At 32.3% G+C, this 10,990-nt stretch overlaps 1 protein-coding gene across 7 annotated transcripts; it reads right to left on the reverse strand.

Moving 5' to 3' along the window:
- Window positions 1-751: 751 nt before the first annotated feature.
- On the reverse strand, window positions 752-3,776 carry LOC139898795 (lon protease homolog, mitochondrial-like). Of its 7 annotated transcripts, none has more exons than XM_071881573.1 (11): window positions 3,565-3,776; window positions 3,343-3,408; window positions 3,046-3,198; window positions 2,867-2,934; window positions 2,742-2,803; window positions 2,605-2,646; window positions 2,359-2,481; window positions 1,846-1,944; window positions 1,680-1,745; window positions 1,396-1,435; window positions 752-1,066 (listed from the first exon to the last, which is right to left on the reverse strand). In XM_071881573.1, exons 7-11 carry the CDS (start codon window positions 2,404-2,406, stop codon window positions 909-911), a joined length of 411 nt encoding a protein of 136 aa, XP_071737674.1. In that variant the 5' UTR covers window positions 2,407-2,481; window positions 2,605-2,646; window positions 2,742-2,803; window positions 2,867-2,934; window positions 3,046-3,198; window positions 3,343-3,408; window positions 3,565-3,776; the 3' UTR covers window positions 752-908. The 7 variants fall into 7 exon arrangements, with proteins under 7 accessions (XP_071737674.1, XP_071737673.1, XP_071737676.1 ...); XM_071881572.1 differs by having other exon boundaries at window positions 2,867-2,931; window positions 3,029-3,198; XM_071881575.1 differs by lacking the exon at window positions 2,742-2,803 and having other exon boundaries at window positions 2,867-2,931; window positions 3,029-3,198; window positions 3,593-3,776.
- Between the last annotated feature and the right edge of the window lie 7,214 nt (window positions 3,777-10,990).

Raw genomic sequence — 10,990 nt, forward strand, 5'->3', positions numbered from 1 at the left:
GTATTTTCACAACCCACGTCGGCTAGAAGGGCAAAATTAAAAATGCAAGAGAAGGTCGAGTATAAATAAAAGGCTCAACCCAAGGCAACAATAGCTTGTTGCTCTGCCTTTTGGCTAAAACCGGTTTAAACCGGTTCTCTAAAAAACCGGGTTTAAACCGGAAATAATATGGTAGTCTTAATAGACCCGAACCGCCCAAACTGGCCGTCTTTTTCCAAACCGGTTTTTGGACTGGTTTTTAAAAAACGATTTGGTTGTGCATCAAGAGATTTCTAATCGGAAGAGATGATGATAATGAAGTAATATTACTAAACCACTTGTCCTTCCATAATCTAACATCGCATACATTGAATTGATGGTAGTAACAATACTAAACCAAATCCCTTATTTCTTGCACCCTTGCTGAACAAAACCAGCTTGAACACCATGAATGTTTTTGATAAGGCAAGGCCAAAGTGAATCCGGGGAGATGAGCAAATGTGAAATGCCATTGCCATTTTAAGAGTAGAGCAAGGTTAAAAGCGTTCAAACTACCAACTCGAAGACCTCCTTTTTCGAGAGATGCAAGAATATTATCCCACTTGACCCATGCCATTTTACAGTTAATGGAAGAGACGATTATCATGCACTTTTAAGTAAGAGACGAACAACATGCATTTTAAGTAAGTTAGAGACAATGAATGTAATTTATAAAAGATAAAGACGATTAATGTAATTAATAAATATTAAATGTACATTAGTCATGCACTACTAAATCAACAAGAACGATTGATGTAATTTCAAAATGATTTTACTTACAAGACAACAAACAAAAAACATTAAAAATGGTTAAATATATGAACTTAAGTTTTGCTATATCATAATAAGAAGAAAAAAGTGGACGAGCTTTTGACTACCCTACTTACCACTTAGTAACCAATCAAGTCATCAAGATATCTTTGTGTAACATTGAATCCCCATGAACTGCCTTCCAAAAGTTGTAGTTTCTTCATTTCTTCTTCGATAACTTGTAGAACATAATGTGGAAGTTCCACCTCGTTTGCATAGATTCTAACCCGAAATTTCTCTGCACAAATACACACTTATTTTCCAAGAGTTACATGCATCCCATGCCGGGTTTTGAAATCGGTTTTAGAAGCAGGCGGTCATCTTCCTAAATGGATGATATGAACCGGTCAATGAGTATCAATAGGTAAAAAGTCGGATTTAGTCCGGTTAAAAGTTAGATTTCTTCGATCAACGTTGGAATAAGTAAGTCAAAATCAAAGTGAGTCGCATCTAAACAATCTCTGAATTAGCTGGATTAATCCCTACAAGGTCCCTACTGATTAATCCCAGATTGGTGATTTTTACAACCTTAAATCCACAACTTATGAAAGTGAACATGAAAGTTACCAATGAGTGCCGTTTTGTCATATGTTTCAAGCTCTAATTTCTGCATCAAGATGACATGCATCATTAGATATTCTGACAGGTTTATAATCTGAGGAATTTGAAAGATGGTGCAAACATAAATTGCAGCAATAGAGAAAAAAATGAAATCTAAAAAGCCACCTTTTTCTCTTCGGCAGATATTTCTATGAATTCCTAAACAAAACCAAGAACAATATTAAACCGATATAAACCGTTTTTTTTTTTTTTTTTGAATATGCAAGTAACAAAAAGGCAAAAGAACTTGCCTGAATCTTATGCATCTCCATTTGGTTCTTCAATAGTCCCAGACTTAGTCTCAACCGTTTATACACCTACATTGACAATTATGTGATTACTTTTATTCAGTATATGCACACAAAAAAAAAAAAAAAAAAAAAAAAAACATTTTATGGAATATTAAATGTTACTTACATGTAGCTTTTCAAGCACTTGCTGACATTGTAGTTTGTCGGAATGAGATATCGCAGCAGCAATGTCTGCCAATCTTGAATAATTGAATTTACCAAAACGCTGTAAAAATATAAGAAATCCAACCCGATATGTAAATAAAGAAATTAATTAACATCGTAATTTGTTAAACGATTAAAGCAAATATAAATATAAAGGTGTTCCATCTAACACATTATCCGGCCATTAATCTCTAACCATAAACACCAAATGAGACAACAATCTCAGTCTTTGACCATTTACTTCGGATTATGGAAGACTCAAAATATGTTACTATTTGTTTGAGATCTTTTTCAAGTTAGGCAAACATAGAATTCTACAAATTTATGCATAAATGATACACCTAGTACTTTATACACAGGGTCAATGAGGACAACGTTTTGGGTTAACAAAAATTTTCAAATACTACTCGCAACAAAATACAACCCATACTCAACATTTATACTAGTGTTAGTGTAATTGAAACAAATGCTTAACCAGATTGTACGATTCAACACGACCCGTCCAAAGAGTTCTTGTCATCATAACATCTCTAAGGGTTGATAGGACCTTATAAGATGTTGCCTTAATCACATCATCATCCTTGCCGTCTGCTGTACTCTGAATTACATAAAGATTTATACAAAAATAAAAAACCTAAGAGTGAACTTGATGAAAAACATTATCTATCATATTTTCTACTTATTACATCTCCGAAAATTTTAGGATACAAGTAGATGATACCTTAAGTTGATCCACATCGACATAACGGGGATCTTTACTTGCCTGTTTAAAATGCAAGAGTTACAATCCAACAAAAAAAAAATAGAAAACAGAGTAAAGCTATGTTCAAATCGAGTGATTTGATGTGATCAACTTACTTATATGTATGTGTGAGTGTCTGTAGGATCTGTGTGCAAGATAATCCACGTGAGCCATATAACTATATGGCTAAATTCGTTCGTTATACACCTAATATGTATATATAAAGAAACTATCCACTCACGTCGCTGTTATCCGAAGCCGCCTATGACCATTAAGAACAACCTGATCTCCTTGAATACTTGTAATCTACTTAAAAAGATCAAAAACTTATCACCGATAATACATACGGAGTAATATATACAAGTTTACCATGAATAATTAACAATATTCACATCACACGTACCCGGCCAGTGTACCTACTTCATGGGGACGGTTTAATAAATCTTTGCCCTTAAGCTCATATATATCTGAGCCGGTCGCCTCAGAACTAGGGTCATCTTTTACAAGGAAGGCACCAACATAAAGAGACTGTCGTTGTTGCTTTTCAACCAATGCAGCAAGTAATTTAGAATCCTGAAGTTAGAAGAACACAGTATGATAAAGAAGTTTACGTTAAAAGTAACGTAAAAATATCAGCTAAGTCTTTGCATAAATTCTAAGAAGATAACAAAGAACTATTAAGAGCTGTATTGAATCATAATCAGTAAGTAACAGTACCTTGACATCTATAGGGATACAACATCCTGGAAATAATGGTCTATGTGGTAATGGCAATGCTAAAACCTGCAAATTTAGAGATACATACATTACACAATTATAGTATTCATCTACGGAGTATTTGTTCTGTAAGATGAAAACACCAGTATCCTAAAATTTTATCTTAAATCAACACCAAGTACCCAAGTATAGTAAGAAATACAGTAGTAGTATAAGTTTAACCTTAGTAAAATTGCGTGGCTTTCTTAACTGTAATCGCAGGTGCAGGTTTCGATTCGTTTTCTTCAACTGCGGAAGCACACGCCGAACCCGATCCATCACTAGAATCCGAACAAAATTAGGATTTGTTAACCCAACTTGTGAATAAGTGGGTAAATAAGATGTAAAATTGGCTTGTTTGTTAACCCTAAGGTGTGTTCCAGAGTTTAATTGTACAAGAAAAGTACTGAAGCGAAGAGGAGTGGAAGGAAAGGGAAGAAAACCGGATCTTTTTCAAAATGAAAGAAAAGTTTGAAGGAAAAATTAGACTAATCTATTCATCTCTTTTTTTTAACGGCGATTTTTTAGCATCAGCAGATCATTTATTTCAACGACCATCGTTATTTGCACATAACACACACGTTCGGGCGGAAATGCGAACACGATCGATGGTACCCGGGAACACATCCATTCGGGCAGTATTCCGGGTAGAGGTCCGTGAACGAATCCGGTAAAACCTCCCTATAGGGTCAATATATACCACCATTTTTTGTGTTCAATTGGTTTAAAGAAAATCATGTCATCTCTAATGATCGAACTCATGACCTCTCCCTATCTCAAGACACAAAGTACATGGAGGAAACCGTTGGGCTATGCCCGCAAGTTCTAAATCTATTCATTTCTGCATTCCATTTCTTTTATATTAAAACTCTGGAACACCATTTTCATTTAACTTCCTTTGCCTTTTCCCCTTCTCTTCAAATTTATAGTCACAAAGTCTAAATGTGTTCTAGAGTTTATAAATAAAATAAAAGAGGTGAAATGAAGAGGAACGAAAATGATGGAAGTGAGATCCTTCTAATTTGGAAGAAAAATTAGGCAAAATGATCAATTCATTCACTTTCCTTTCTTTCCTACTAAAACTCTGGACCACCTTAATTTTTTAAGTTCTTTCTTTTCCATCCAAAACAAAACTGTGGAACACAACCTTAGTGCTACGTTGTATTCTCAATTTTAGCGTATTCTCGAGTTTTCTTTCAGTATTGCCAGCCAAAAGATAAAAGGAAAAAATAAAAGTTAATTATCCTTGTAGTTACACGGTCCTGGTCTTAAACCTAACGTCAATTAATTGATTACGGTACAAATTAACTGACATCAAGTTTAGGACTATCACTATGCATTTCTAAAATCATAAGGACTACCAAAGAACTACCGGTATAATTTGATATTTTCTTATTTTCCATAGAATAATATCCGTATTTGTTACTTGTACATAAACAATCAACACCTGTTGTTTCAAACTCTTTGACACCAAACAAGAGCACAAATCCAATCAATTTCACAATTTAACTCATTTATCCTTATCCTTATTTCCAAATCAATTTCACAATTTAACTCATTTATCCTTATTTCTAAATCAAAACCCACATCCAAATCTACATCTACACTATACATTATAATAAAAGCTTAATTGAGATATCACAAAAAATTTCCTTAAATTATGGCCATTAGATTACTAAAAAGACATCCACTACCCACATCATCTAACCATCCATTTCTATTATTGAGCAATAAGTCACAATTAGCCATTAAACTACCCTAAATACCCTTACAGATACAGGAGAAAAAACACAGATTAGGGGTCACGCTATTACCGTATACTAACGAGATTCATACATACTATGAAACCCTACTTTTCTCCCTAAAATCGTCGACTGAATCAAAAGCAACTTAAAGGTTTCGTCCAAAATTTAGAGAAACCTAAATAATTTACTTTATTTTGAATCACATAAGCAGCAATGCCAAAAACGATAGCATACAATCAACCGTAAGAGGGAGACGACGAAAGCTATACATAATTCTCATAGCAGTTCAGGTATTAACACTTCATTATATTCGTTTGTTTGTTCAAATTACTTTTAATTATAATCGTTCTATGTCCACCCTAAACCCTGATTCATTTATAATTCATTACCTATATTTGATTGTTGTTTATAATTAATTAATATTGTTTCTTTAAATTTCTGCATCAATCTCCTTCATCGAACAATACACTAACGTATTGTAGATTCATAATTAACTTTTTAGCGTTTATTCTTATTGGTTCTTATGTTTACTTTAATTATGTTTTAATCAGGTAATGTTTTCCATTCGATGATGATTTATTATTTTTTTTAGCTGCAGTCAAGGTGTTCGATGTAATGTCGATGAGAATTTTAGGGACTGTATTCTAATCATGGATCTAAGGTACAATTGAACGAGGTTATTAAACGTCAAATCTTTCATTTTTTCTGATTTATATTTATATAATTGTTTTTTAAATAAATGTTTGTTGATGCAAGTACGGAAGATATAGATGTCATTGCTTGATTATTATTTGATACGATTCTTTTTAGTTATATATTTAATACACATGTTTTTTTTCTTAACATGTTTTCTTATGTTTACTTTAAGATACTTAAGTTGTATCATAATTGATTGATACTTTAACTTGGAGGTTTATTTTTGTTAGTATCATGTTTAGGATTAGAAAATGTGGCATTTTTTACTAACTTTGTTCCAGGAATCAGCTTATTTAGTGATAGTTACATTCTTATTATTTCATCAGCAAATGCGAGCAACCTAAAGAGATGTTTGCCGATTTGCACGAATGATGGCTGCCAACATGTACTTTTTAAAGATAGATGATCTAATGTTTGAGGTATGTATATAACCTTTTTAATATTCACTCATTGAGAAAGATACTGAATGGATTTTAGGGCAAGATTCATACGGTTGCAGAGATAGCTCACTACAAAAGCGCTATAAGAGAAAAAGATATCGATTATTGATCTTATGATTAAGGTGTTATCTCCTTTTGTGCTTTGTTTTTTTGGTGTTAAGTAGAAATAGTTGTTAATACCAAACCACCCTTGAAATAATATCAAAGCATGGTTCAGTTCTGCGAAATCACGATTTGAGTTTCGTTTATTATTCAATGTATTCATTGCTGCCTTCTTAGCTTATTAGTTCCTAGATAATCAATTATGCTATAAAAAAAAAAAAAATTCCAACTTCCAGATCATGAATGCTATTATTTTACATGGTTGTTTCTTGAGAGAATTCGTCATTGAAAGTTTTATAGTGTGTGGACGATCACGTTCAGGCTCTGCTGCTGAGCTTAAGGTGAGTTTGGCACGAAAATGAATTTCCTTATATCTAGATTATACTATCATAACTTATCCACATTTGGTGTTACACAATACACTATTGGGGGCAGATTACTATTAAACAAAATCACCAGCTCACTTATTTGCTTGATGAATCGGGTAATATTTTTTATATCGAGTATTATGGGTGAAATAGAAAAAAAAACGATTAAATGGAAACGATGACATAGACACGTCTATAGGGCTGATTAAAGTTAAATTATTCATGTAGGCCTTACTAAAAACAGTGACATAGACACTACATACTTGCATATTTCTATGGACATTTTCCAGAACAATTTATCTTTGGGTCTTGAATCTACTCAATACGAAGAAGGTAATATGGGCGGGTCAGGACTCTCCTTTAAGCTTTTACAATCTGATGTCGGGTCCCATATCGACAGTTTCATGTTATTAGATTAATAAGTTGAATCGTTTGGTGGTGGCAATATGGGTGGGTTGTGTTAAAGTTCGGTCACCAGGGTTTGGGTTATTATATGGGTTAAAATGGTCTGGTTCAGTATGGGTTTGCACTTCTTTTAGCTTTTTATAATTAGATGTTAGGGTCCATATCGGCAGTTTCATGTTAGATTAATAAACTGTATGCCGTAAAACGGAATAAATACGCATCCTTTGTACAAATGTCTGATGTTCTATGCCGCATGTTTGAATTGATTGACAAAAACTGTTCAATATTATATGAAGGTTTAACCTATACATTTTATAGGTTCAATATTTTGGTACATGTCGTGAATGAGACCGGTTCAACCTCATTGACACTGTCTGAAAGTGACCTACATAAGTCTTTTTACAAACATCGTACTGGCTCTGCAAGACTATGTTAGGGGATCAAGACATCCCGGATGATCTTGATCGGATTAGCGGGATGAAACTGGTTTTCAACATTTCGGTCAACAAGTATAGTCAGAAGACTGGATATTCTAATTATATTCTTGAAGAGGCTCAACATCATGAACAAAGTTTGTCTCTGTTTAAGGAGAAATACGGTCTGCGCGAGGTATCATTGCATACAATAATATAACCACATTTAATTATGTACATGTTGTTTAATTGGTATTTCTTTGTTATTCACAATTAAATTACACCGTGAACTACTTTGGTACTTTTTCCATTCAGGAAATGATTCACATATCAATTACGGTAATCAAGATGCATCTTTGTCTAACATCACTTCTTCTGCTAAAGTATAGATCAACAACTACGACTATTTATTGTCTTCAACACTTATAAGCTTTTCTTTTGCAAGTAGATTAACAATTTCTTCCTTAATTATGAATTTTACAGTGCGGGTGCTGTAGTGACCCGAACTTTTCCATGTTTATATATATTAATTGAGATTGATATTTACATGATTAAATGTTTCCAACATGTTAAGCAATCAAACTTGTTAAGACTTGATTAATTGAAATATGTTTCATATAGACAATTGACCACCCAAGTTGACCGGTGATTCACGAACGTTAAAACTTGTAAAAACTATATGATGACATATATATGGATATATATATATATATATATATATATATATATATATATATATATATATATATATATAGTTAACATGATACTATGATAAGTAAACATATCATTAAGTATATTAACAATGAACTACATATGTAAAAACAAGACTACTAACTTAATGATTTTTAAACGAGACATATATGTAACGTATCGTTGTAAAGACATTTAATGTATATATATCATATTAAGAGATATTCATACATGATAATATCATGATAATATAATAATTTAAAATCTCATTTGATATTATAAACATTGGGTTAACAACATTTAACAAGATCGTTAACCTAAAGGTTTCAAAACAACACTTACATGTAACGACTAACGATGACTTAACGACTCAGTTAAAATGTATATACATGTAGTGTTTTAATATGTATTTATACACTTTTGAAAGACTTTAATACACTTATCAAAATACTTCTACTTAACAAAAATGCTTACAATTACATCCTCGTTCAGTTTCATCAACAATTCTACTCGTATGCACCCGTATTCGTACTCGTACAATACACAGCTTTTAGATGTATGTACTATTGGTATATACACTATAATGATCAGCTCTTAGCAGCCCATGTGAGTCACCTAACACATGTGGGAACCATCATTTGGCAACTAGCATGAAATATCTCATAAAATTACAAAAATATGAATAATCATTCATGACTTATTTACATGAAAACAAAATTACATATCCTTTATATCTAATCCATACACCAACGACCAAAAACACCTACAAACACTTTCATTCTTCAATTTTCTTCATCTAATTGATCTCTCTCAAGTTCTATCTTCAAGTTCTAAGTGTTCTTCATAAATTCTACAAGTTCTAGTTACATAAAATCAAGAATACTTTCAAGTTTGCTAGCTCACTTCCAATCTTGTAAGGTGATCATCCAACCTCAAGAAATCTTTGTTTCTTACAGTAGGTTATCATTCTAATACAAGGTAATAATCATATTCAAACTTTGGTTCAATTTCTATAACTATAACAATCTTATTTCAAGTGATGATCTTACTTGAACTTGTTTTCGTGTCATGATTCTGCTTCAAGAACTTCGAGCCATCCAAGGATCCGTTGAAGCTAGATCCATTTTTCTCTTTTCCAGTAGGTTTATCCAAGGAACTTAAGGTAGTAATGATGTTCATAACATCATTCAATTCATACATATAAAGCTATCTTATTCGAAGGTTTAAACTTGTAATCACTAGAACATAGTTTAGTTAATTCTAAACTTGTTCGCAAACAAAAGTTAATCCTTCTAACTTGACTTTTAAAATCAACTAAACACATGTTCTATATCTATATTATATGCTAACTTAATGATTTAAAACCTGGAAACACGAAAAACACCGTAAAACCGGATTTACGCCGTCGTAGTAACACCGCGGGCTGTTTTGGGTTAGTTAATTAAAAACTATGATAAACTTTGATTTAAAAGTTGTTATTCTGAGAAAATGATTTTTATTATGAACATGAAACTATATCCAAAAATTATGGTTAAACTCAAAGTGAAAGTATGTTTTCTAAATGGTCATCTAGACGTCGTTCTTTCGAATGAAATGACTACCTTTACAAAAATGACTTGTAACTTATTTTTCCGACTATAAACCTATACTTTTTCTGTTTAGATTCATAAAATAGAGTTCAATATGAAACCATAGCAATTTTATTCACTCAAAACGGATTTAAAATGAAGAAGTTATGGGTAAAACAAGATTGGATAATTTTTCTCATTTTAGCTACGTGAAAATTGGTAACAAATCTATTCCAACCATAACTTAATCAACTTGTATTGTATATTATGTAATCTTGAGATACCATAGACACATATACAATGTTTCGACCTATCATGTCGACACATCTATATATATTTCGGAACAACCATAGACACTCTATATGTGAATGTTGGAGTTAGCTATACAGGGTTGAGGTTGATTCCAAAATATATATAGTTTGAGTTGTGATCAATACTGAGATACGTATACACTGGGTCGTGGATTGATTCAAGATAATATTTATCGATTTATTTCTGTACATCTAACTGTGACCAACTAGTTGTAGGTTACTAACGAGGACAGCTGACTTAATAAACTTAAAACATCAAAATATATTAAAAGTGTTGTAAATATATTTTAAACATACTTTGATATATATGTACATATTGTTATAGGTTCGTGAATCAACCAGTGGCCAAGTCTTACTTCCCGACGAAGTAAAAATCTGTGAAAGTGAGTTATAGTCCCACTTTTAAAATCTAATATTTTTAGGATGAGAATACATGCAGGTTTTATAAATGATTTACAAAATAGACACAAGTACGTGAAACTACATTCTATGGTTAAATTATCGAAATCGAATATGCCCCTTTTTATTAAGTCTGGTAATCTAAGAATTAGGGAACAGATACCCTAATTGACGCGAATCCTAAAGATAGATCTATTGGGCCTAACAAACCCCATCCAAAGTACCGGATGCTTTAGTACTTCGAAATTTATATCATATCCGAAGAGTGTCCCGGAATGATGGGGATATTCTTATATATGCATCTTATTAATGTCGGTTACCAGGTGTTCACCATATGAATGATTTTTATCTCTATGTATGGGATGTGTATTGAAATATGAAATCTTGTGGTCTATTGTTACGATTTGATATATATAGGTTAAACCTATAACTCACCAACATTTTTGTTGACGTTTAAAGAATGTTTATTCTC

The sequence above is a fragment of the Rutidosis leptorrhynchoides genome, chromosome 3 (genome assembly GCF_046630445.1).
Source record: "Rutidosis leptorrhynchoides isolate AG116_Rl617_1_P2 chromosome 3, CSIRO_AGI_Rlap_v1, whole genome shotgun sequence".
NCBI lineage: Eukaryota > Viridiplantae > Streptophyta > Magnoliopsida > Asterales > Asteraceae > Rutidosis > Rutidosis leptorrhynchoides.

Coding starts and splice junctions, on each gene's coding strand:
- LOC139898795 (XM_071881575.1), bottom strand. CDS start 2,406: ATGATGACAAGAACTCTTTGGACGGGTCGTGTTGAATCGTACAATCTG. Junction 1,436..1,679: donor TGGAGATGCATAAGATTCAG/GCAAGTTCTTTT, acceptor ATCTTGATGCAG/AAATTAGAGCTTGAAACATA. Junction 1,067..1,395: donor TGACAAAACGGCACTCATTG/GTAACTTTCATG, acceptor GTATTTGTGCAG/AGAAATTTCGGGTTAGAATC.